The sequence below is a fragment of the Colletotrichum paranaense genome (genome assembly GCF_030867605.1).
Source record: "Colletotrichum paranaense strain IMI 384185 chromosome Unknown Scaffold_2.1, whole genome shotgun sequence".
NCBI lineage: Eukaryota > Fungi > Ascomycota > Sordariomycetes > Glomerellales > Glomerellaceae > Colletotrichum > Colletotrichum paranaense.
Genome location: NW_026848960.1, coordinates 4,031,970 through 4,055,011, shown reverse-complemented (window position 1 = coordinate 4,055,011; position 23,042 = coordinate 4,031,970). Strand labels below are relative to the sequence as shown.

The following is a 23,042-nucleotide window of genomic DNA, read 5'->3' as shown; positions in this document are numbered from 1 at the left end:
AATAAGGTGGCATGATGGAGGGGTAGCTTTGGGAATTGCCCGGCCGTGACGGCATCCCGGGAACCCCGCTGATGTCATTGATACAGGCACACGGACTAGACGCCGGGGCTAAACACGGACCAATGCTCAGCAATGAGGTTGTGAGGAATGTCTAGATACATGGGTGAACCCATGCCCTCCCTTCAAGTGCCCGCCAGTCTGGTGGATCTTAATTAATGGGACCCGGATGGGCCGCAGGTAGACATTGAGACAGTATTGCCGTACTCCTACGCATACCTAACAGAGAATAGTCTCAATCTTTAGAACAATACTTTTGTACTTGTTATGTACGAATCTGTATCTGAGTAATCCCACATGCGAGGACTGCAGCAACATGCGCCATGCAGCTCGGACAGCTCATCAATCTGATCTTGGTGCTCGCTTGGCGCAACCTTTTCCTGCCGACTACTAATCCAACCGCACTGACCGAGAGTCGGGTAGGATTTGTCGAACTGCAGTATTTGATATCTTCAGTCCGAAGAATTGTAGAGAACTACGTAACTAAGTGCGGCGGCGAGGTGAGTTTGTTCTTAGCTTATCACCAAAAGGGAAAAAACCTGGCAACCAAGTTCTAGGCCTTAATGGAAAAACCACGCCGCCCAATCGATCTCAGAAACTACATGGTTGCGGCCAAGAGTCCAGCTGTGAGATCCACAGAAGCCCACATCCAACCCACCCCGGCCCTGCAGCGCGCGCCATTAGTCAAGGCCTCGCATCGTCGATGCTGTCTACAAGTTCCAGTTTCACATGAGAGGTGCATTTTACCGCAGATAGCAGCGAGGAAGAGGGGGCCCAACCTGCCCCGTGCCCTCGTGGACGCGTCGTGTCCAAGTACTTTTCGTGTACACTGCATCGAGTCTGGGAACTCCTGTTGGTGCGGAGCTGGGCAGCCGGGCGCGGAGGCATGTCGGTGAGGGGGAAGACACGGAGTATGGAGCGTGGGGTTCGGGTCGCTGCGGGTGGGCTACGGAGACTCTGAAGTTTGACCCTCCAACCACCGGTCCGCTGCTTGGTTCACCGTTCGAGGCATTCACCACAGTTCCACTTCACACCAAATACATGGTGGCCTTCGCACAGCTGCGGGTACCAACTCTGCAAGTTCGAGGGGGAAACATGTTGGAGATTTGGAGGGGAGCGTCCAGTCGACCCATACAATCCCGGGGAGAATTCAATTGCCCGCGCGGGGTGTTTCGTAAGTGAGCGATATTCCCCTCAACAAGAGGCCCTCACGACCATCTGATCTGATCGCCAGGACAACCACTTCATGTGCGTTCGGCTATCAATGCTCCACGTCGGAGACAATCCGAGCCGACTACAACTAGAGCTGAAATTACCAGGCAGTTGCAACCGAAGACGTTCAGTCACGCCAAGTTATCAATCAGCGTGGCCCAACCGCCCTCGGCCCGTTCGGAGACCGGGCGAAACCAGCTTATCTCGTGACCTTAAAAGCCACTTCGAACAACCTTGCCCACAAGAAACCTTCAATATCCCCGGAATGGCCTGAACAAGTGGAGGGGATCAGAACAAACCTCTGTTGTCGCCATTCACTCGATATACAATTCCATACTTTCCTCATTTTGTCCACCCAAATCTCATCCTTCAGCACTCATTGAGATGATCCTAAGGTGCAGTCTTGATTCGCTAGACACAATTTTGAGCACCAATAGAAGTCAATAACTTCTATCAAGGTGGATTCTGCCCATAGTGACTTGAACGCCCCCAAATGCTTGTATGCGCGTACATGAACTCTCCTGACGCCTCTTCGATTGAAAACATATCATGACATTCCTCGAGCCAAGTAGCGCAGATTCTTAAATAAGTCGATTTCCCACTATTAGTGAGACTATAGCGGCCGCTCATAAGCGGACTGTTCTTTTAATTTTGCCGCCTCAAGATATTCAGTGTTCTTTCAACAACATCACCCTTTCAAGATCTTAGACCCGAGAAGAAAGCACCGGGTTCTCCTCATATTCATCCTTTTCCTCAAAGAAGCCAGCCATGCCTCTCTACAGTGTTCCGCTCGTCCGGGCAAAGATGTGGCTCCGTCGACGAAGAGGACAACCATGGTCGCCACGGACAAGCCTCCTGGACGAAGCCAGATGTTCAGTTATAGTCCTTCTCGGCGCATGCTTCCTCACCACAATTCTGGTCACCATGACCTTGATGAGAGCATCCTCGGAGTCCAAACAACCCATCGCCTGGATGGCGGAGCTTTTGATCGTCCTGATTCCCACGCAAACTTGTTACGCAGCGGTCTTTAGCATTCACAAATGCATTCTTCCCCCGCCTGGTCGCATCGGTGGTCTGGTATACTTCTACTGGCTTACCTGGATTGGCTTGCAGGCTCTCAGCTTCTTCACCGTGCGGCACGCCTTGTACGAAGAGTGGTCGCAGTTTACCAAGTACGTCGCTCTCGCCTGGTTGTTCATGAGCGCCGGGTCCGTCCTGATATGGACATACGTATTGGTCTGTTTAAGAGGAGGGAGGCACGGACGAGGGAGGACGTTGCGACATGGCACGGCTGGTCAGCTTCTGGTGATGCAGATGGAGGCGAGAGAGCAAGCCATTGACATGGAAGCGGCCGTGAGCACGGTTCAAGCACCACCATCCGTTGTCGTGAGGGAGGTGAAGAACGAAGATTTGAGGCTGAGCTGATTCGGAAAGCATCGTTACCGGCTGGAGTTTGGAAGCGATGAAGAGAACGATTGATCCATCACGACATACATAATATGTGCCAAATTGGCTGCTTGGATTGAACAAAAAAATCGTGTTTAAAGTTTGAGCACGCAAGAAATCTTGGTCCACGCTTGTCAAAGGGTGTTTCAGCGAATTGATATTTATACAATCAACCAAGAATCCCGAACATTGTGATACTCTCCCATCCTCCATTGTAGCAATCTGGATTGAGAGTAATGATGAGCAGTCTTGGACGTATCATATATTTTGTTTGAGATTTAATCTCAAGCTTCCATTCGAAAGGTAAAATATATGTATGGTGGCAGCATCAACGGAAGTGTCAATGCAGCAAAATCTCTTACAGGAACTACGACTACTTCTCCAAATCTTCTTGACAATAGTCTTCTATAGTTCTTAGCCTCCATAGAACTTCACATGGTTTTTTTTTTTTTTTTTCTAATTTGGAAACGAGATCCGTTGCTTGTAAAATGAGGTTGAATGTCTCAATGCGTATGATGCACCTAATCTTAGTAGACGCACATCTCTGATTTCCACTGTTGGATTCAAACACCACAACTTCTTCAGTGTCGCTGACGGATTTCTACTTCTTGAACTCCAGCTTTCTCGGCGAAGTCGACATCGCGCACGATTTTGACATCGCCAAAGATCTCATCAATTTCTTCCAGAGATTTTCCTATGAGTGAAGTGTAAGCTACCGTCCGTGTACGGTGGGTTACAATGTTTATACCTCTGGTCTCGGGATAGAAGAATGCAAAGATGATAGCGCAGAGAGCGTTGGTGAGGATGAAAAGTATCTGAGCCTTCAAGTCAGAACAGACTCGTCAAAATATGATTTGAACATAATCAACGTACGTAGTACTTCCAGCCAACCGCGGCCAGAGCAATTGGCGAACACTGCGTAATGATTAGACTAATGGAATAGTGAATGACCTGGACTATGGCGTTCGCTTTGGCTCGGAGCTCCGTGGTGAAAACTTCAGGTCTATATTCCCGTCAAAACTGCAGTTCATATACTGACACCCGGAATGATACTCACGGAATAATCCATGTCATGGGTCCCAAAAGGGCAGAATAGTTGGCCGAAACAGCGAAAATACACGCAATGAGACCGCGCTGGGCCGCCTCGTTGGTTGGAAATCCGGGTCTTGCAGGGTAAACTGCTGCTGAAATGGTGATGATCAAGTAACAAAGCGACAACAGAGACGAGCTAATGATAAGAATCTTCTTTCGACCGATGCGATCAACGAAGAACAGCGAGATTAAGCATGCCACGGGTGCAACAGAACCATAGAGACCACTGACGAGAAGCTGTTGATCCTGGCTGAACTGCAGCGTAGCATAGATGGCCGTTTGGTAATACTGCACAAACGAAATGCCAGAAAGCATCGCAGCAGCCCACACAAAAGAACCGACAAAGAGGCGTTTGCGGAACGCTGGTGTCTTGAATAGGTCGCCCCAGGATAGCCGACCCTGAGTCTGTAACTCTTCTGCGATGTTGACCTGGATGATGGTAAACTCATTGCGGCACCAGTCGTCGTTGGTCCCGTCATAGTGGTAGTTGCGGAAAGCTTTTTCAGCTTCCTCGTGCCGACCCTTTAGGCAGAGCCATCTGGGCGACTCACCGAGGAAGAGAACGCTAATGCCCAGGATCAGGGCAGGGATGCTCTGAATGGCGAAACCAAGCCTCCATTGGTTAGGATTCTGCCATTTGCCTTCTCCAACGCCAGTCCAGAGAGCGACAAAGAAGCCCCAGGCAACCACTTTACCTCGTTAGTGTGCGTGAACTGTGATAATCGTTTCAACTTACTCATCTGGTTGACAGCTGTGATCCTGGCTCTTTCGTGGGTCTGGAAAATATTAGCTTCAAGCAATTTTCGTAAGTCGATCGGACAGTGAAGCATCCGACCTTTGCAATTTCCGCTCCAAAGACTGGAGCTACGCCAGTGATTGTACCAACTGCAAAACCGACTAGCAGTCGGCCCATGATGACTGGTTCTCATATTTAGCACTTCACCTTACAATTCTCGGGTCTCAACTTCACCTACGCATTGCGACATGGGCAGCACCCGCCATCAGAGCACCGCCAATGACTCCCCATATGCAGCCAAAGGCGATGGCTTTGCGGCGGCCTAATTTGTCGCTGGTAACACCAACAGATGCACTCCCTAGCCATGCTGGTAAAGTAAGTTAGACCAGTAGGTTTTGCTGTTCCCGGAGCAAATCATACCTCCAGCTTGATACACTGACACGATTGCACCTCGAAGGGGAGCATCCGGATTTCCGAAATACGCGAGGAATGACTTGAGTGCTAAGCTAGGTGTAATGATTCCTGAATCACTAGGATGTCGTGTGAGACTTTAGTTGAAAGGATACTCTTGTTGTGCAGAAAGACTCACTATCCATAAAGAAATCCTCCTATGCCAAGGAGGATCGACGTCAAGAATGGCTTGCTCAGCCAACCGGAACGTTCAGGTTCCATAGTAGAGATGTAAGGGATGCTTAAGTCTATATTTTGGTAAAAGTCTCGAATCCTAAAGTATCCTCAAGTATTGTACAAGCAAGGCACATCTATCGTTTGGATCCGGACTTCCAGGGACTTCCTAGACTTTGTATCTCTTCATCTTCCATGCGCTTCATCTCACTCGAACAACTGCCGCGGTGATGCTACCAAAGACCAGGGTATGATTATCCGCCATCCAACCAAGGCGTTTGTAAGTTTGGAGTCAGCAAGAAGCATGCATGGGCCGCTTCGTTTCGGGGGTGGTTCCCCCACACGCATCTTGCTTCCCCCGCGTAACCCACGTGCAGCTTCAAACCCAGACTGCGGGGTTATCAAGGGGAAGTTTTCGTATCGTGACTTGATTTTTCTATGACTATCGAGCGGGAAGGATTGAAGAGACCCAGTTGTGGCTTGCTGAATCGTGTTCGCCAAGATCGGCAATTGTTGGAAGAGTCGAAATTGGAGCGCTAGCCGCTCGACTGACCATTGAAAGATTGAATTACCTCGGGTTTATTTGCCTTTCAGTACTCTTTCCCCCCTCCAAACTCATAGATATCCCCGGCTAAGTCTTTTGAGATTACCGAAGGAAGATTGGCGACTCAACGTCTATGTATGCGTGTGTTGAAGTTGCAGACTTGCTATTCGGGTCTACCCACCGTCAATCACTCCATCATGCTCTTCAATATTCTCGCCTACTTGGTGTTGATCGCTGGAGTTTCTTATCTAGCCCTCACATTTCCCAGGGTAAGAAATGTTAAGTCTGACACGCTTTACTGGAAACTATCCTGACTTCATCAACCTCGAATAGCTGCGGCAAGAGTGGAAGCTCTACTCACATCGATCACAGCTTCCCCCGGGTCCCAAGATCATCAAAACAGGGATTCGAAAGCCATGGCTTTGGTTCCAGGAATTGAGTAGGGAGTATGGCGACGTCGTCTACCTCCAGATGGGTCCGACGCCAACCATCGTTTTGGGCTCAGCCCAAGCGGCATGGGACCTCCTCGAAAAAAAGGGCTCAATCTTTTCGTCACGCCCGCGCTTCATCATGGGCGGCGAGCTCCTCTCTGGCGGCATGAGGGGCCTGATGGCCTCTTACTCCCCCTTCTGGCGGCGATGGCGAAAGCTCCTGCACAGCGGCTTCATGCAGCGGCAGAGCGAGACGTACCGGCCGGTGCAGAGTCTGGAGTCCAAGGTGCTTATGCATGAGCTTCTCATGAGTCCCGGAGACTTTCGAAGGCACCTTGAACGATATGCGGCCTCTGTTATTGTGACGGTGACGTACGGCAGGAGGGTGGAGGACATTGCCACCGATATCGTTGTCCAACGCAATGCTGAGTCAATGGGACGCCTAACATCGGTCAAGTAAGCGTCTTCTTCTTCCCCCTATTCTTCTCAAGTCTTCTGTTTCTGACGATTCTTTTCGACATGTAGCATTCCAGGAAAGTTTGCCGTAGAGAGATATCCTGTTCTTAAGTACATCCCCAGCTTCTTGGCCCCTTGGAAGGCCGAGGTTTTAAAGCAGAGGCAAAAGGACATCCAGATGTACACTGAGCTCATGGACGAGGTCCGCGACAAAGTCAGTAGAGGCGTTGCGCCTGAGTCCTTCGCTAGACACCTGCTCGAAGAGCAATCCAACCTGGGCATGTCAGATCTCGAAATAGCCTACACGGCAGGCTCACCATTTGGAGCTGGCGTTGAGACGGTAAGAGAAATTCCCCCTCCGTAGTCCGCGCTTTTGCAAAGACCCGACGTGACTAATAAACCAATGCCTCAAGTCGGCCGGATCTCTAGCCAGCTTCATACTGGCTTGTGCCAAGTTTGGCCCGCAGTTCATACCAAGAGTGCAAGAGGAGCTTGACAGAGTTGTCGGAGGCAACCGGCTGCCCATGTTTGATGATCTGAATAAGCTCGAGTATGTTCGTGCGATAGCTGCGGAGACGCTACGCTGGCGGCCTGTCGCCGTGCTCGGTGGCACTCCCCATGCGAGCACCGCGGATCATGTCTACAAGGGCATGTTCATCCCAAAGGGTAGCACCGTTATCGCACCTTTATGGAGCAGTATGTCAAGTCCCATATGCTCCTGATCCCGCTTAGTACTCTGACTGATGATTTCTAGTTCATCTTAACGAAGCAGACTTCCCAGAACCTCATGAGTTCAGGCCTGAGCGATTCTTGACTGAACGCGAATACCCTGGCACCTTCGGTCACAGTGCCTTTGGATGGGGCCGTCGGATCTGCCCTGGCATGCACCTTGGATCTGCGTCCGTAGCCTTGAATATTGCGAGGATCCTCTGGGGATTTGAAGTCAACCCTGAAACGGACGAAAAGGGCAGGGACGTCGAGGTGGACATGTAAGAGCCAATCCTACCCCTGAGCGCACACAGATCCGGAGCTGACTTGGTGGATGTACACGCAGCTTTGCATACTCGGATGGCTTCAATTCGAGTCCACTACCATTCCCTTGCTCAATTACGCCTAGGTCACTGAAGCATGCTCAGGTGATTGAGCAGGAGCACGGGGAAGCTTTGAAAGCGCTGAAAGAGTATGCCGTGATCGAGAGCAAGTTATCTTGATCCGTTGAAAGCGCTCAACAGCTGTGTCTGTGTAGTAGCATGTCCGAGATGAACACTAGGCTTCATGTTCACAAGTTTGCAATTTAACATTACTTCTATTTATCTTCCTCTCCGTCTACGCCACGGCAAAGTCCTCAAACACAAAAGGTAGTTTCCAATACCTCAAGTCATCAAACTCCACCTCAGAGATGTACTCTCGGGTGTTAATCGTCAGAGCCCAGTCAACATCAGGCCTACTCGACGCAAAGGTCCGCGCCCCAACCACCGTCCCGTCCCGCTCCGCAAACGGCGCCCGGCCGCCGGTGCCACTGACGGCGTGTGAGCCGATGAACCTCGCCACAGTGCCCGCACTCGCCGCAAGCGAGAACGCACCCGCGCACTCCTCCTTGATAGCCCCGTCGCCGCCATACGGGCCCGGTACGAGACGGTACGACTGTGGTTCCCGCGGATCGTAACCCGTGTACTTGCTCTCCTGAATGATGCGGTCCCCAGAGTGCCTCTCTGCTGCCGTCTCATACAGACGTACGTCTAGATCGCCGAGGATCTTGTCTCTCAAGAAATCGAGGTAGGGCGTTGCCGTGACGTTGCCGACGATGTAGCTCAAGAGCATGGTCCCGTAGTTGGAGTAGGCATAGTCCGTGCCGGGGGCGAAGTCGAGGGGGCGGGCGACCTGGTATTCGATGACGTCCCGTAGCGTCGCGGCACGGGTGCCGTTGAACAGGGTAATGGCGATCTCGCGAAACATGAAACTCGGGTCGCCGGAACGATCGCGATTGTACCCGGACGTATGTGAGAGGAGGTGGTCGATGGTGATGTCCTTTGCGCGGGCGTCCGCGGGCTCGTCGTATCCGAGTAATGAGTACGCCGCCGTGGAGTAGTTGAGCTTCCCGGCCTCGATGAGGTTGAAGATAGCCGCGTGGACAAAGATCTTGCTCACGCTTGCGAGGAGGAAGACGTCGCTCGTCTCGACGACGGGACGGTCGTTCTCCGCCCAGGTGTACCCGCGCTCGGCAATGGTTGAGCCGTTGGACGCAATGGCGAGTTGCGCCTGGCGTACACCGTTCTTCTTCATCCAGGTCTGCATTGCGGCATCAAAGGCCGTTGTGGCACCTGCGTTATCCTTGAATCCCTTGAAGGAGCCGGTGGCGGTCCATTTCCGGGCCTCGGGAACGTCTTTCTCAGCGAAAATGACGGCAAAGCGAACGTCCTGTCTGGAAGCACCCCCGTGAACGTCGATTGGGTGAAGGCCCTGCTGCTTCTGCAATTCAATCTGAGAGGACAGCTCTTCGGCCGTGAGATCGTTCAAAGCTACCCACTTCCCAACAGAGGTGTCCACGAACTGGGGGGTGACGACGTGGTCGTCTGAGAGAAAGAGGCGAGATGGTCTCCAGAAGCGCTTCGCTGTCTCTGACTCATAGATCTTCGGATAGTCGACGGTGTAGTTGCCGGATGAATAAAAGATAGTAGACATCTGATTTCCGACGTTCTCATGGCCCAGAACGCAATAGCGGCGGTCCGAGGGGGTACCGTACATGCTGAAGCCCTTCACAACCATGTCGATACCATTCGTCGCGTTGTCAAACTCATAGGGGTTGTTGAGACCGCAAAGTTGTGTCCAGTTGGTGACGTTGGCCTTCTCCATGACCCCTGCGTAGATGGCGCTGCCAGCCGGTCCCGTGACAGAGATGTGTGTCGGTACATAGCCCTTGGACTTCCACGAGTCGAACCAGTCGTCATAAGTGGCCTCGTCTGCACCGTAGATTGTTTCGAAAGGATTTCCGTCCCGCCGTACCCAGACGGCGGCATACTGTGCGTCCGGCGCTGTGCCATAGTTGCTCAATGATATCATGCGGTAGCCATCGGCGATGAGAGTCTTGACCTTATCGCCATGCGCTGCGCCATCTAAGTTGAAGTAGGTCTGAACGTCGGTAGAGGTGTCGTTGGCCTGGCGTCGTTCGGTTGGGACTGCATGGGCGACAGAGCAGAGTGAAAGGCACGAAGTCAAAAGGCCCAAGAACGAGTGAGGGTACATGTTGAACGATAGAAAGCTGCTCAAAGGCAATCGAACAACGAATTCGTGCTTCGGTCTTTCGCGCAAGCGCTGTCAAGACATCCCCTCCAGACCGTGAACCGAGGGGACTTCATCACATCTTATTCATTGCCTATGAATATCCACATGATCCCTATTATTGGAGTGTTGCTTTTGAATACGATGATCCCCTGGGCCCCTGACGATACGAGATGAACCCCGTCCATGCTCCCCACAATGCCGCGCTCGGCAAACGGCGGACAGCCGACAGCCCCCCTTCACCCCCGGTCCGATCTCCCTGGAAGCCCGGTCCTTTCAGCCACATTGGGCAATCAGACCATGGCGGGCTTCGAGAAAAGTTCTCCCACGGTAGGATTGCCTGATGTTTCCCTGCTTTCCCCGTATTCCTTAACGGCATGCCCGATTCTTAAACCTATGTGAAGCACGAGTGCACTCAGTTTGGAATTTTTGACAGTGACAAACATGATGGCGTTTTCTTCTTTCAGTCTTTCAGCTTTCAAGTCTCTATCAAACAAAACATGGGGGATACGCGGTGCCAAGATTGAGTAATTTAGCCACAGAGGTTGGTGCATCCTAGCAATATGCCCCATATATCAAGTTAAACTCGACGTCGCCGTTTCAGCACCGCGTGCACATTATCTCTCTGTGACAGGCCTTAATCAAAAGTCATATGTATATAAACATAATTCAAAGCAAACAACTCTTCTGTCCCAAACACAAGGGCTTACCAAGATTCCTTTGGTCCTTGGCTGCACTACTTGTCAATATCGGTACACGCAATCAAGAGCGACTGATGTTTCAAGCAAAACATGCACCAAGATGTTGCAAGTCAATCCCAGCAAAAGTTCATGGCGACGTGTTTACGTTCGTAGGTCGAGCACCACATGGCGCAACGGTAAAAGTAAACGAAGGTCCATCCAGGATTCGAACCTGGGCTTACGGAAGTCTTTTGAAGCGAAGCTATCATCAGAATCCGACGTCCTAACCAACTAGACTAATAGACCAGTGAGCGCGAGCTGATACGCTCGTTGGATGTGGGAGCCGCGCCTCAGAATTATGATTATGGAGTGCGGATTTCCTGTGGGAAGAGTGACTCTGAAAGCCCTCGTTGTGGATGCGGTGGGGATAAGAAGGGCGGGGCTTGTCAATTAGTTTGGCGGGACTCTCAAATGTCGGACGGAGGGGATATCCTGGTCACGAACCCCACGGTCTGATAGAGCCAAATACCGCGAGGATGAGGGTCTGATGTCTTGAGGAATTGGAAACTCAAGAAGGGGTATCAAATCTTGTTGTCACATATGCTGTTAAGTAGAGTGACAACTTACGTAGCAATGTGTAGATGTAGAAGGGATGAACATCTAAGTATCGGATTAAGCCAAGGTGGAAGAGCTACAGAACTTGGGTGATATTAAACGGAGAGAAGGCAAAGACCACGCCAGAAAATAGATGCTAGACGCCCTCGTATGCGTTGACAACTTCGTCTGGAACGTGAGTAGACCTCGTGGCACGGTGGATGTATTTACAACTTCAGCTTAGAGATTGGCTCAACTCTGGGTTAACTCCTACCCCAAGCCATTTCTCAATCATATGTACTGCTTCAAAGTATAGACAATGGAACCCGCCACTCCTCCAAACAAAACCACCAAATCTCACCGAGACTCTCCGAATTCCACCACCAACAACCCCCTCAACACCCACTCGTCTTAACATTCGTAGCAACACACAACTTCCCATCCGGCCCGCTCGAGACCAACTTGGGCTCCGCACCACTACTATTCCCCTCAAAGTTCTCGCACACCTGCGCGCCGCCCAGCACGCACGAGTCCCTCACAATCGTCCCATCCCCCAAGTTCCCATTGACACCGCTGAGCACTTTTCCGCCGTCGAGCCGGATATTGTCAAAGGTCGAGTGCCGCGCCACCTGCGTCTTGCAGTTTCCGCAGCTGCGGTACATTTTGCTGCAGTTCTTGCAAAAGTAGTTCTTCACGGCGACGGTCCCGCCGCCGTCGTGCTGGAGGACCTTATCGGCCGCGTCTTGGGCGCCGCCGCCGTTGACGTAGGATGTGCCCGAGGTTTGGCGGAACGTGATGGCGTCTTCGCAGACTTTTTGGAACCAGCTGTCGTAGAAAATGTCAGTGGCTGAACTTGAGGAAAGAACTTCTAGTTCAAAGGGGGCGGGCAGTGAGGTCTTGACTTACACGTTGTTGATGGTACAACTCCCCAAACAATGAATCCCCTCACCATTATTAGGCCCAATAATCACATTGCTAATCGTAGCCCCTTCCTCGAGAATAAACACCGCGTCCTTGTTCCCGCCCTCAGTCTGGCCCTTGCAGGTACTCGGACTCCGATCCCACATCACCATCCCGCCGTCAAACGACTGGCCCGCAGCAATGGTCTTGACGGTAGCAATATTCTGCGACCCCTTGGCCGTTGGGAACGTCGTCTGCAGCTCCGTGTTGGCGCCGCCGGAGGTCGTTCCGTTGCCTGCTGCGGAACCACCACCGCCGCCACTGGCTGCGGATCCGGATCCGGAACCTGGCGCCGGAGTGCCCTTTGGCGCATGAGCCGGGACGCTAGAGTGCGCTTTCGAGCCCTTGGAGGAACCACCGCTCCCCTTGTGCGACGTCTTGGAACCGCTCTTTGAGCTGGTGGTGGGCGAGGCCAGGCCGAGGGTAGAGAGGCAGAGGGCCAAGACAAGGAGGTTGTTTCGGATGTACATTGTATGGGCTAGCTCGTAAAGTGGGCTGTGCCCTTTGAGATGAGATGGTTGTGATGAGGGGGAAAGTGGATGATAGCGTCTTGGCTATGACAATAAAACGGTTGGGATGAACTTGGTGAAGAGTCTTGGCTCTACTCTATGGGATATTGTTGGTATGTTGATAGAACCAGCTGTCATATGAGACGACCCAGTCGTTCAAGCAAAAAGATGTAAAACGAAACGAAAAAGAGTTCTTTGTGATCTTATTGGGGAAAGCTCTTGGAAGCTGTTGCTGATGAACCAAATTCAAAAGCCCAAAGGACGGGCGAACTCTATCATCTTTATATCCAAAAAGTACTATTTGTTTCTTGTCTTTCAACTACCCATTCGCAATGCCAATGAATCCCTATCCTCCCGAATCTCTCACTTAGAGTTCAATCAACACACATCTTTGGGTTGGGCGCCCGACTGTCCCGTGAACCCGAACCCGCGCGCAACGATCACAATGCGCTTCAATCCCCCAAGAAAGCACGTTCCTCGCAAGAATAGAAAATCTATCCAAGAACGTTGGCGCGCTTCACGTAAGGTACACGACCCCAGTCGTCTGAAACCCGTGCGCATTAAGCTTTCTTCTGACAAGTCAGATAGAAGAAGTAAGGACCCAGTCCAGGACTCCAGAGCAGATGTACAAGCCTGTGAGAGAGAGGCCTTCTAGTTCTTCAAGGTTTCGTTCCAGAGGAACGGGATGAAAGTCGTGGACAATCAACGCAAAAAAAGCTTATACCAAACCCACCAATCAGTCTCGGCCCCTATTAGTCCCAACACCATGGCACAAAGTCCCGGCAGTAGTCCCCAATCTAAACGACGTCTGATCTTCTCAATGCAATACTCCTATCCCACACGGACCTCCATCGCGTCCGAGACTACCCATCTAGCCCAGGGATACACCCCCAAGAAAAGCAGCTCAAGACAACTCATCCACCAGCCATGCCTGGATTCCTGCTGTCACCTCAGCTGAGTAAGGCAGCCTCGGACTCCGGGACTCGTGGGATGTAATCAATACTATGTCCCGTCATCTACCTCGAAAAGAAGAAGGGGGACGTGCAGCAACTCTGAAGCACAACCATAATATTCTTCAAACTACCTCTGGTGGGCTCACATCCCACCTCTCTCTATCCTATGCATGATCCTTCCCATAGCTCGGCATAGGTATCCGAACTATTTGCGTTCGCTTCTTGTTAACCATGTGAGAAGAGGACTATGTGGCGGTGCCACACATGCCATGCGTTCCTCTTGACACCTCCCATTAACAGTCTTCTCGCCAGTCCGTGCCTCCCTTACATCCTTGCCCATCATCATGCTTAGAAGGACTACGGGCATGAATCTGCTGATCACCATGCCGAACGCCTCGGAACATGACATCGCGTGGTTCGAAAGGATTTCAGACTTGATTGTAAAAATTATTTACTTGAATCAACCACCCTCCCAGCGCCTTTATTATTCCGTTTCCCCATTCCCCATCCTTTCGGCTTGCCACTTTCCCCCAATCACGCCTCCTCTTCCAGTTATTCCGATGCCGTCCGCGGAATCTCTAAAGATCACCTCCTTTGTTGATATGACCCTTGCTGATACCCGCTCTGCTGTTGAGGCCGTTGTTGCTGATGCTGCTGTTGCTGCGACTGCTCCCTCCTAATCTGCCTCTCAAACCTCTTCCCTTCCGTCTTCGCATCCTTCTCCCCGTTGAGGCCAACCCTCTTCAGCTCCTCTTTCACCATCCCCACAGCTTCGGCCACTACATCGTCGCCCCTACGCCAGGTATACAGCGCCACACCATGCGACTCCAAAATCTCCTGGGCCCGCTGCAGCCGACGCATCCACAGCTCGTGCTTCCTATTTGGTGCTGCTGCCGTCGGCCCCAGGTTTGGACTGCCGTACGTCGGAGATGTGGATCCGGACCTAAGACTGGCCGTCTGCGCCCTCACAAATGGCGGCGGCTGAACCTGCTGTGGCCGGGAACCCGCGGAGGGCGGTGGCAGCGCTTCGAAGTCGACGTCTCCGTTAGCCGATAGTCTCCGCCGGCTGTCGAGGCTCCGAGGGCTGAGACTACGAGAGCTGGAGGCGGTCCCCACACGCCGAGGCGGGGGAGGCGCCGGTGCAACTTTGCTCGTCTTACTCGCACCGTTTTGTGAAGTAGAGGCTGGTATCTTGGACGTGCTCGGTAGGCTCCTGTTACTTCCGATTGTCTGCTGCGATGAATTGTGCATTTGCGATAGAGGATGAGGATTGCTCCGGTCCGCAGACGGCTTGCGACCGCTCGGCATCGGGGGAGGCGTAGCACCCATGCTGTTGACCTTGATTGTGGGAACATTGGTATCAGATGGAGCGCCGCGAAGCGCAACTGGCTTGTTCGGTCGTGGTGGAGGGGGCTTTCGGCTAATGGCGGTGTCGGTGGTGCTTGAATACGGCTTCGGTCTGGCCTGGATCTGGGCCAGGGCAGCGGCGTCGTTCAGCGTTGTCTCTTCAGGTTCGTCGGAAAAGTCGATCAGATCGCCCATGACAGGCCCGACCGTCTTTGCCTCGCCGCGTGGAGGAAGCCCCGGACGATTCGTTGGGGCATCGCTGTGGTCCGTGGCCTTTGACGTTGAGTCCCTCTGACGTGCGCTGCTGCTCTCGAAAGATGTATCAAAGTACCCGGCTTGCTCCGGTGTTGTAACATCGCGGATAAAGATGGCGATGATGCGTCCTGGGTGGGCTTCCACTAGTTCTGTGTAGACTTCCAGATCTGCCTCTCCGCTGTCACCAACTAGGAGAAATTTGCGTTCGGGGAAGTCGTGCATGAGCCTAGTGAGGGTACTCTTCTTCCTCTCCGCAACTGGCTCAAAGATGCCCTGGAGCATGCCACTGTATTGCTTCAGATGAAGCGATCCGGGTGGCAAGCCGGCTATCATGAAGTAACTCGCCAGCACCGGGAATAGTTGCCAGGGGCTGTTCGAACAGTAGTGCATGCTGACCCCCAATGAGTGTAGCTCGTTATACCATTCCCGAACACCTTCTACCGTCAAGTCCTTCAGCTCGCGGACAAAAGTGTTGCGGAAGATTTCCTTTGCGCCACCCGATATGTTGGAGCGCTTGATCGTGTCGTCAATGTCACTGATCAAGCTGACACCCTTCGGTTCGATGATCTTGACTTCCTGGGTCGCCGACAAGTCCTCATTAGCGAGGACGCGGACGTGCGTAGGGACAAATTCCAAAGCGGCGCGGAGGATAAAGTGGCCCGCGTCGTTAGTCTGCACAGTCCGTGACGCCGATTTCTCGTCGTTGTAGAAGAAGACAGTGATGGGCAGCTGGACTAGAGGTGTAGTCATGAACGGCGCTATCCTAGCCATGAGGTTGGCATTCGCAACAGATAGCTCGGCATCTGTCAAATCATTACTCGTAGTGTTTGTCCTAGTCGGTGCCAATTTGGGAGACCCGGGCGCTGTCACTGGCGTGTGCGTGCCGCTTCGTGACCTGGATCTCGCTCGGTATATACCATTCGCATCGTCGTCGGATCCGTCCTTTGGCGCTTCGCTAAAACCACCCTGATACGCCACACGCCGTTCTTCTTGGCCTCTCTTCTCGATTTCTGCTGCTTCTTTCGCAATCTTTTCCTGCTCTCGCCGTTCCTCGTGTGATTGATGTAACGCAGAGAGGTTATCGGGCGCAGGCGCATCCTGTCTGGGGGCTGGGATGCCGCTTAGCTGACGTGCGAGGCCGATGAGAATGCGGTTGCGCCGAGTGATTGGCCCTTTATGAGGAGAGTACACCCATCCCCTGACGTCGATATCTACGATGGCTTTCTCGTCTTCGTTACGCTCCCACTCTTTCCTCCAAAACTCTTGGTCCCTAGCGCTGCCAGGCTCTTCTTCGGCGTGCTGCTGGTATGCCGCCGTCCAATCTTGCTTGACATGCCGCTTTGCGTACGATGGGAAGATGACCATCTGATCGTCTCCCTGAACAGTGATGGCGACGTCAGGGAACGATCCCGGAATCGTGGTCCTCGGCATACCCTCACCCGGCTCCAAAGGCCTTGCCCGTGTCTGCGCATAGCCTTCCCTGATCTCGTTGACTCCTACCGCAGCGGCCCGGTACATGCTCCCTGCCTTCGCAGCCAGCCACTTCCGCCGAAACCCTCTCTCGCCTGGGGTGGGCGGATCCTCTGCCGAACCATATCCATAGCCATTACTGGCGCCTCCTGCGCCTCCGCCCCCGCCTCCGCCGTAGGTCGTCGTGTAGTCTGAGAAGGTGGGCATCTTCTTGCTTATAGTGCCTCCTCGATCCCTCGCATGCCGCTTCGGCCTGACCGAGGGCGGACCTAGGAGCAGCCGGCGACTGTGCCGCGCAAAGACGTCGACGAGTCTCGACTTCTCGTTTCGCTTGCGCTGACGTTCGAGGATGTATCGGTAAATGCTAGACTGGAATCGGTGTTTAAGCTGCGGAAGGGTATCAAGACGAAAGTTGAGAACGCGCTCGCGGTATCGGTCTCGTACGCTTCGTGGGAAAAGATATCGGAGGAGACTCGTGCGGTTATGAGGATGCGGACGCGGCGGACCAAATCGCCCGAAAGGAGCCAGCTTGTTCGTAGTTTGTGCCTTGGACAAGAGGCCCAAAGACAATAGCAGGAGTACGTGGAACCGACCCTAGGTATTGGAGTATTATGGAAGGATGGAATCTCGAGCTAGGCAAGAGGTTTGACCAAGGTCGTTGGAGAAGCCGAGGCGAATGAGGTAAGGCGATGAGTGCACGATGTTACGAGGCTGGCAGCCGACAGCGTCTTATGACCCCCACGCTCTACAGCTGATGAAGGGACGGCAGAGAGTGATGGAAGCACATGATCTCGGGCGGCTCTGGATGGTTTTGGAACTTGGTGCGAACTGGTTCGTGGTGAAGAGGAGCGGGAGCACGCGGCGAGGTAAGGGAAGAAGTTGAGCTCGTGACGTTGCGGGAGGGCGAGGTCTCAGAAACTCAAGCTAAGTTGCGTTAAGGTAGGCGTAGGTGCCGCGGTGCCGTGCAGATTTGGCTGGGGCTCGAGGGGCAGATGCGACAAAGTGTTAGAAAGCGATTTATGCGGAAATAAGCAAGGTGCAAGCAAGGAAGCAAGCTCTCTCCTCTGAGCTAAGGCATCCCACATGCATTTCCAGGGCTCCAGCGGCCAGCCAGCCAGCCAGCCAGCTCTAGCCTTCCAAGGCTCCTCTTCTGTCGCCGAGCTGACGGCAGCTGAGGGCCCGGGGGACGTGCTCCGGAGCGAGACGGGCATTACGTCATCCACACCTCAAGCTGCAGACATCTGGGCCGCTCGGTGTAAGGTATTTTCGGCTAGCTTACAAGCTGTTAGCACATACCGGTACTTAACACAGCTTAAGCCTTGTAGTGATGGCAGGTGCATCTTTGATGATCGGCCGGGGATGACATGGGATAATTGCAACGTCGCTTGGCCCCCAAAAGCAAGAAGCACAGACTGTTTACTCCGTGGTTCATCTGCAGTCCGGAGTACCTAAGTGGTGGCTTGCTACTTCATCCTGCATGTTCATGTAGTTGTACGTAAAAGCAGAACGTACTCACATTCTACTAGGCCCCTTTAATTCAGCAAATGAGTGGCAATGGACCATAGTGAAGAAATGAAATGGTATTGTAACATGGTATTGTAGTCTAGACTTTTGGACACCGTAGAGCACCTCAAAATCACCGCTTCTGGCGCGCCAGCTTCGCCCTGGTCCTCCCCTTGGCCGGCACATTCTTCTTCTTGGGCTGCTTCTTCAGGTTCAGCACCGCGCCCTTGCCGTCACGCTCCGCCCGACCCTTCTTCCACACCTTGTCCTCGCTCCTCATCTCCTTGGCGTCGAGCTTCTTCTTGTCCTTGTTACTCAGCTTCGGCTTCTTGCCGTTCTTCGGTCCGTTAAGCTCCTCCCGCCCCGCAATCTTGGCCTTCTTCTTGTCCTCCTCCGTCTCGAACCACGTCCGCTTCGGCCGCGCCTTGATCTCGGCCTCGTGCTGCATGATATTCTCGCCTTTCTTGAGCTGCATCTCGGCCTGCTGGAACTGCTTCTCCTGTTTCTCTTCGACCATGATCTCCTCGATTTCGTCCTCCATCTCGTCCACCTGGTCCTGCCACTTGTCCGCCTCCGTTGGCTCGATGACGCGGCTCATGATCTTGGCGCCGTTGGCCTTGCCGGCCTTGACCGCCGCCTTGACGACCTTGCGGTCCGGCTCTGCCGCCAGCGTGATGGCCACACCGGTGCGGCCGGCACGAGCTGTACGACCGACTCTGTGCACGTAGATCTCAATGTTTTGGGGTGCTTCGTAGTTGATGACGGTGTCGACGCCCTTGATATCGAGACCACGAGACGCAAGATCCGTCGCCAAAAGGTAGTTGACCTTTCCGTCGCGGAAGTTTTCAACACTGGCGATTCTCTGTAAACTTGGTCAGCAGTTGTAATCAATCAAGAAGAAATTGTAAGAACTCACCTGAGCTTGGTTCATGCTACCGTGTAGCTCTGCGCAAGACAAGCCAAACAGTCCAAAGATGATTCTTGCTCGGTGGGCGTCCTTCTTTTGGCGGAAGAAGATGATGACACGCTCGGTGTGCATTGTCTTGCAGATGTGCACGAGGTAGCCCATGCGCTTCTCCTCGCGACCGGGCCTCAGGCGTACAAACTCTTGCACCAAGGTAGTGACGGTCTTGTTCTTTTGTGAGTCAACCATGACTCTGGCGGGCTTGTTCATGCCCACTCGCACCAGCCTGTCGACGGAAGATGTCATGGTGGCGGAGAACAGCATCGTCTGTCTTGACTTGGGCAGGGTCGTCAAAATCTCGTTCAACTCATCGGCGAAACCATCCTCAAGCATGCGATCGGCTTCGTCGAGCACGAGAATCTCCACGGTATCAACGTTGAAGCTGGCAGAGTTTCTCATGTGGTCAATGAAACGACCGGGCGTGGCGATGATAACGTCTGGCCTCAGTCTCAGCTCGACCTCCTGAGCCTTGAGACTCAGACCACCAACAGCGAGAGTGAACTTGATATCGGTGTAAGCGGCCAGCTTGGTGGCGACAGCGTGACACTGGATAGCCAGTTCACGGGTAGGAGTGAGGATGACGACACGGCTCGTCGGCACCTTCTTGGGCCTGTACAGGAGACGCTCGAGAATGGGGACCACAAAGGCGGCTGTCTTTCCTGAACCAGTTACCGCACCACCGACAACGTCCTTGCCCATCAAGGCAATGGGCACAGTCTTGGCTTGAATGGGCGTAGGCTTGGAGAAGCCGACAGCGGCCAGACCTCTCAGAAGAGGACGCGAAAGAGACATGGCCTGGAATGATGATGCCGTATCCTTCTTGCCGGGCTTTGCAGGCTCCTCGGGAGCGAAGAAAGCATCACGCTTCGCTTGTTCTTCTGCGTCTTCCTCCTCTTCATCGTCAGATCCACGGTCGTCGGGATGATCCACGGGTGTCGCAACGGAATCGTTGTCGGATGCTGCATCGTCGTCGTCTTCTGCATCCTCTGCGTCCTCTGCGTCAGAGTCTTCTTGTTCGGCATCAGAATCCTCGGCACCAGGATCCACGCCCATGCCAAAGGCATCGTCGGCCAGAACTCCATCTTCGTCGTCGTCGAGGTCGATATCTACGTCCATGTCGTTATCCACCTCGGCGTCTGCCGCAACCTCCTCTTTGTCCTCCTTCGGCTTGTCCTCGCCACCCTTCTTTGCCCTTCTTCTGCGAATGATTTCGTCCAGGTCAACACCCGCGGCAGCATTGCTGTTCATGGACTTCTTTGCGCCTTCGAAGCCCCAACCCTCGAGTTCTGCGTCGCCGAATTCGATGGCATTGTCTTGCGCAAATTCAAAATCCGAATCCATAGCACCATCGTCTTCGTCTTTCTGGCCCCAGATACCCTCGGCGACTTCGTTCTCTGGCGATTCTTCTCTGGCGGCCTTTTTCGACTTCTTGGTGGCCTTCACCTTCTTTTTGGGCGGCGGTGCCACGGTCTCCTCCTCGACGATTTCCTCGTCATTGTCGGAGATTGTGTGAACGAAGTCGTCGTCGATCTGCTTGCGCTTGTGAGAAGGCGCCATGTTGAGTGGTGGAATGGTGGTTGAGAAAGACAGTTGTCGGGACCGCGGGGTATCGTCAAGCTTTCACACACACGCCTGTTCTCACACTCCAGCAGTTCCCAGAGCCAGAAATTTTTCTGGACGGACGGTGGAGCTAAACTTTTTCTGCCGTCTTCAGAGATCATCCCCCTGTCATGGGCGGTCAGACGCGAGACTATTGGGATATAGTGGGCCTTGGATCGTTCGTTAACTTCGTTCATCAGGAGGAAGAAACGAAAGAAAAAGATACGTACTGATCTTGACGGGGACTTATGCACGTGACGGTGTTTGTCATCAGATTTTAGGGGCAGGGGCAACTCCCGATAGACCCCACCATGGTTGATTGGGCGACCATTTTATTGGCAACAATTTTGGCAGCCTTCACGCCGGGCGCCGACAAAGCAACGAGATTTAATTTCTGCCCTGTTGCTCTACAACTTGTCATTTTTGGTCCTAACCAATCTCGGCACCTTACTACTTTCCACACGTCTCCTTCTCGACTTCTTCGACCACCAACACCCACTACTACCAACCGCGTCTCTGCTTCTCTCGAGCGTCCTTGCGAATTTCCTTTTGACATCCATCCCGAGCGCGTTTTTCCGATTGTCAACACAGTTCCGGCCGCAGAGGCAAACAAACACATACAAAATGGGCGAATCCAGGTGGGCAAAGCTTCCATCCTCTTCCATCGCGGTGCTACATCCGGCAGCATCTTGGACGTTTGCGCATCGCAACTGTTGGCTGACACGGCATGGATTTCCAGACAAGAACTCATCCAGTGGCTGAACCAGCTTCTCTCTCTCAACATCACAAAGGTCGAGCAATGCGGTACCGGGTACGTTGGTGATCGGATACCCCTCCCCCGCCATGTGTTTATTGTGGGACCCAATGATGATTTTGATGATGGCGGTTGCTAATGTTTCGTTTCAATCTGCAGTGCAGCTCTCTGCCAGGTGTTTGACAGCATCTTCATGGATATTCCCATGTCTAGAGTCAAGTTCAACGTCAACAGCGAATATGCATACATTCAGAATTTCAAGGTGCTGCAGAGTAAGTTTGCGCCTTCCCACGCCGTCTCGCCTCTGCGTCCACCTCCATTCCATCATACACGGAAACGAATAGTCATGGCTGACAAAACACTTCCTGAACAGACTGCTTCCACAAGCACCAGGTCGACAAGCCCATCCCCGTCGAAGCGTTGGTCAAGTGCAAGATGCAGGACAACCTCGAGTTCCTGCAATGGACCAAGAAGTTCTGGGACCTGAACTTCCCCGATCACGAGTACGACGCAGTCTCCCGGCGAAAGGGCGCCCCCGTGCCCTCTGGCGGTGGCCCTGCTCCCCGTGCCGCGTCCGGTACCGGTGCGGCTGCCGCCAGACGGGGCGGTACCACACCCCTCGGCGGTGCACGCGTTCCCAAGGCGGCAGGCCCCGGCACAGCTGCCCTGCAGCAAGAGAACGCCACTCTCAAGGAGACGGTCGTCGGCCTCGAGCGCGAGCGTGACTTCTACTTCAGCAAGCTCCGCGATATCGAGCTCTTGGTGCAGCAGGCCGTGGAGGAGGACCCTGAGCTTGAGAAGCAGGAGGACGGCCTCGTCAAGCAAATCCAGACTATCCTGTACTCGACGGAGGAGGGATTCGAGATCCCGGCTGAGGGCGAGGCTGTCGACGACCAGGAGACCTTCTAAATCGGGAGGCTTTGAGGTAGGGCGACGATGACACAGATGAAAGAGAGGCTGTATGGTTGGATGGGAGGTTGTGTTCAGGGGATTTGGGAGGTAAAAGCACATGGGTTTGGCGCTAGTACAAATACCCTACGGCACGTAATAATCAGTATACTGGCGATGAGGCTGAGTGGCCCTCGGACTGTCGAGACAGGAGTCGGTCAGAGCTTGCGGCAGTCCCGTCCCACATGAGCAGTCATGATAGAATCAGAACGTTTTGTCTGAGAACCTCGAGTCAATTTTCGTGGGTGACACGAAGAGAGTATGAGGGCTTGGGCCAAGCGTCCAAGACCACATTCCACTATGGCTATCCGGTTCATTTGGGCGTGCTTCCGATCTTACATTTGGTGCTGCAATATTTAGTTCTTATCATAGAAAGGTAAGCCTCGACTTCACACCCATCACAGAGCGGAAGTCGAGTCTGTAGTCTGAGAGCTGTATTAGATTGTTTACTGCAGATGACTTGGCAGAAGCGTCATGTTGAGCTCGAGTATTTTATGCCGGTACGCTTTGCATATTGACTCTTGATTATTTACTTCCAAACTTGGATTTCTACAAAGGTCCATTGATCGATTACCAAGAGACGTTTCCATCAATAGATTACACTACCGTGCAAGTCACTACAATAGTAT

The 23,042-nt window shown here is 53.1% G+C and overlaps 9 protein-coding genes across 9 annotated transcripts; 4 read left to right on the top strand and 5 right to left on the bottom strand.

Moving 5' to 3' along the window:
• Positions 1 to 380: 380 nt before the first annotated feature.
• Positions 381 to 614, top strand: CPAR01_03262 (uncharacterized protein; the record flags this gene model as incomplete). Its single annotated transcript, XM_060487549.1, has 1 exon — positions 381 to 614. One exon carries the CDS (start codon positions 381 to 383, stop codon positions 612 to 614), a length of 234 nt encoding a protein of 77 aa, XP_060354877.1.
• Positions 615 to 2,037: 1,423 nt separating this feature from the next.
• CPAR01_03261 (uncharacterized protein) lies at positions 2,038 to 2,694 on the top strand (the record flags this gene model as incomplete). Its single annotated transcript, XM_060487548.1, has 1 exon — positions 2,038 to 2,694. One exon carries the CDS (start codon positions 2,038 to 2,040, stop codon positions 2,692 to 2,694), a length of 657 nt encoding a protein of 218 aa, XP_060354876.1.
• Positions 2,695 to 3,296: 602 nt separating this feature from the next.
• CPAR01_03260 (uncharacterized protein) lies at positions 3,297 to 5,215 on the bottom strand (the record flags this gene model as incomplete). Its single annotated transcript, XM_060487547.1, has 9 exons — positions 3,297 to 3,409; positions 3,464 to 3,530; positions 3,589 to 3,718; positions 3,773 to 4,496; positions 4,544 to 4,583; positions 4,643 to 4,725; positions 4,782 to 4,910; positions 4,964 to 5,073; positions 5,133 to 5,215. The coding sequence occupies 9 exons, from the start codon at positions 5,213 to 5,215 to the stop codon at positions 3,297 to 3,299; spliced, it is 1,479 nt and encodes a 492-aa protein (XP_060354875.1).
• Positions 5,216 to 5,848: 633 nt separating this feature from the next.
• Positions 5,849 to 7,591, top strand: CPAR01_03259 (uncharacterized protein; the record flags this gene model as incomplete). The annotated part of the gene is made up of 5 exons (XM_060487546.1): positions 5,849 to 5,980; positions 6,045 to 6,598; positions 6,668 to 6,938; positions 7,012 to 7,294; positions 7,353 to 7,591. 5 exons carry the CDS (start codon positions 5,849 to 5,851, stop codon positions 7,589 to 7,591), a joined length of 1,479 nt encoding a protein of 492 aa, XP_060354874.1.
• A 333-nt stretch (positions 7,592 to 7,924) lies between these two features.
• On the bottom strand, positions 7,925 to 9,841 carry CPAR01_03258 (penicillin-binding protein; the record flags this gene model as incomplete). Its single annotated transcript, XM_060487545.1, has 1 exon — positions 7,925 to 9,841. The coding sequence occupies one exon, from the start codon at positions 9,839 to 9,841 to the stop codon at positions 7,925 to 7,927; it is 1,917 nt and encodes a 638-aa protein (XP_060354873.1).
• Positions 9,842 to 11,546: 1,705 nt separating this feature from the next.
• Positions 11,547 to 12,581, bottom strand: CPAR01_03257 (pectate lyase A; the record flags this gene model as incomplete). Its single annotated transcript, XM_060487544.1, has 2 exons — positions 11,547 to 11,976; positions 12,058 to 12,581. 2 exons carry the CDS (start codon positions 12,579 to 12,581, stop codon positions 11,547 to 11,549), a joined length of 954 nt encoding a protein of 317 aa, XP_060354872.1.
• A 1,577-nt stretch (positions 12,582 to 14,158) lies between these two features.
• CPAR01_03256 (uncharacterized protein) lies at positions 14,159 to 16,852 on the bottom strand (the record flags this gene model as incomplete). Its single annotated transcript, XM_060487543.1, has 1 exon — positions 14,159 to 16,852. The coding sequence occupies one exon, from the start codon at positions 16,850 to 16,852 to the stop codon at positions 14,159 to 14,161; it is 2,694 nt and encodes an 897-aa protein (XP_060354871.1).
• A 1,429-nt stretch (positions 16,853 to 18,281) lies between these two features.
• CPAR01_03255 (DEAD/DEAH box helicase) lies at positions 18,282 to 20,669 on the bottom strand (the record flags this gene model as incomplete). Its single annotated transcript, XM_060487542.1, has 2 exons — positions 18,282 to 19,010; positions 19,065 to 20,669. The coding sequence occupies 2 exons, from the start codon at positions 20,667 to 20,669 to the stop codon at positions 18,282 to 18,284; spliced, it is 2,334 nt and encodes a 777-aa protein (XP_060354870.1).
• Positions 20,670 to 21,022: 353 nt separating this feature from the next.
• On the top strand, positions 21,023 to 22,374 carry CPAR01_03254 (EB1-like domain-containing protein; the record flags this gene model as incomplete). Its single annotated transcript, XM_060487541.1, has 3 exons — positions 21,023 to 21,522; positions 21,625 to 21,737; positions 21,839 to 22,374. The coding sequence occupies 3 exons, from the start codon at positions 21,023 to 21,025 to the stop codon at positions 22,372 to 22,374; spliced, it is 1,149 nt and encodes a 382-aa protein (XP_060354869.1).
• Positions 22,375 to 23,042: the final 668 nt, after the last annotated feature.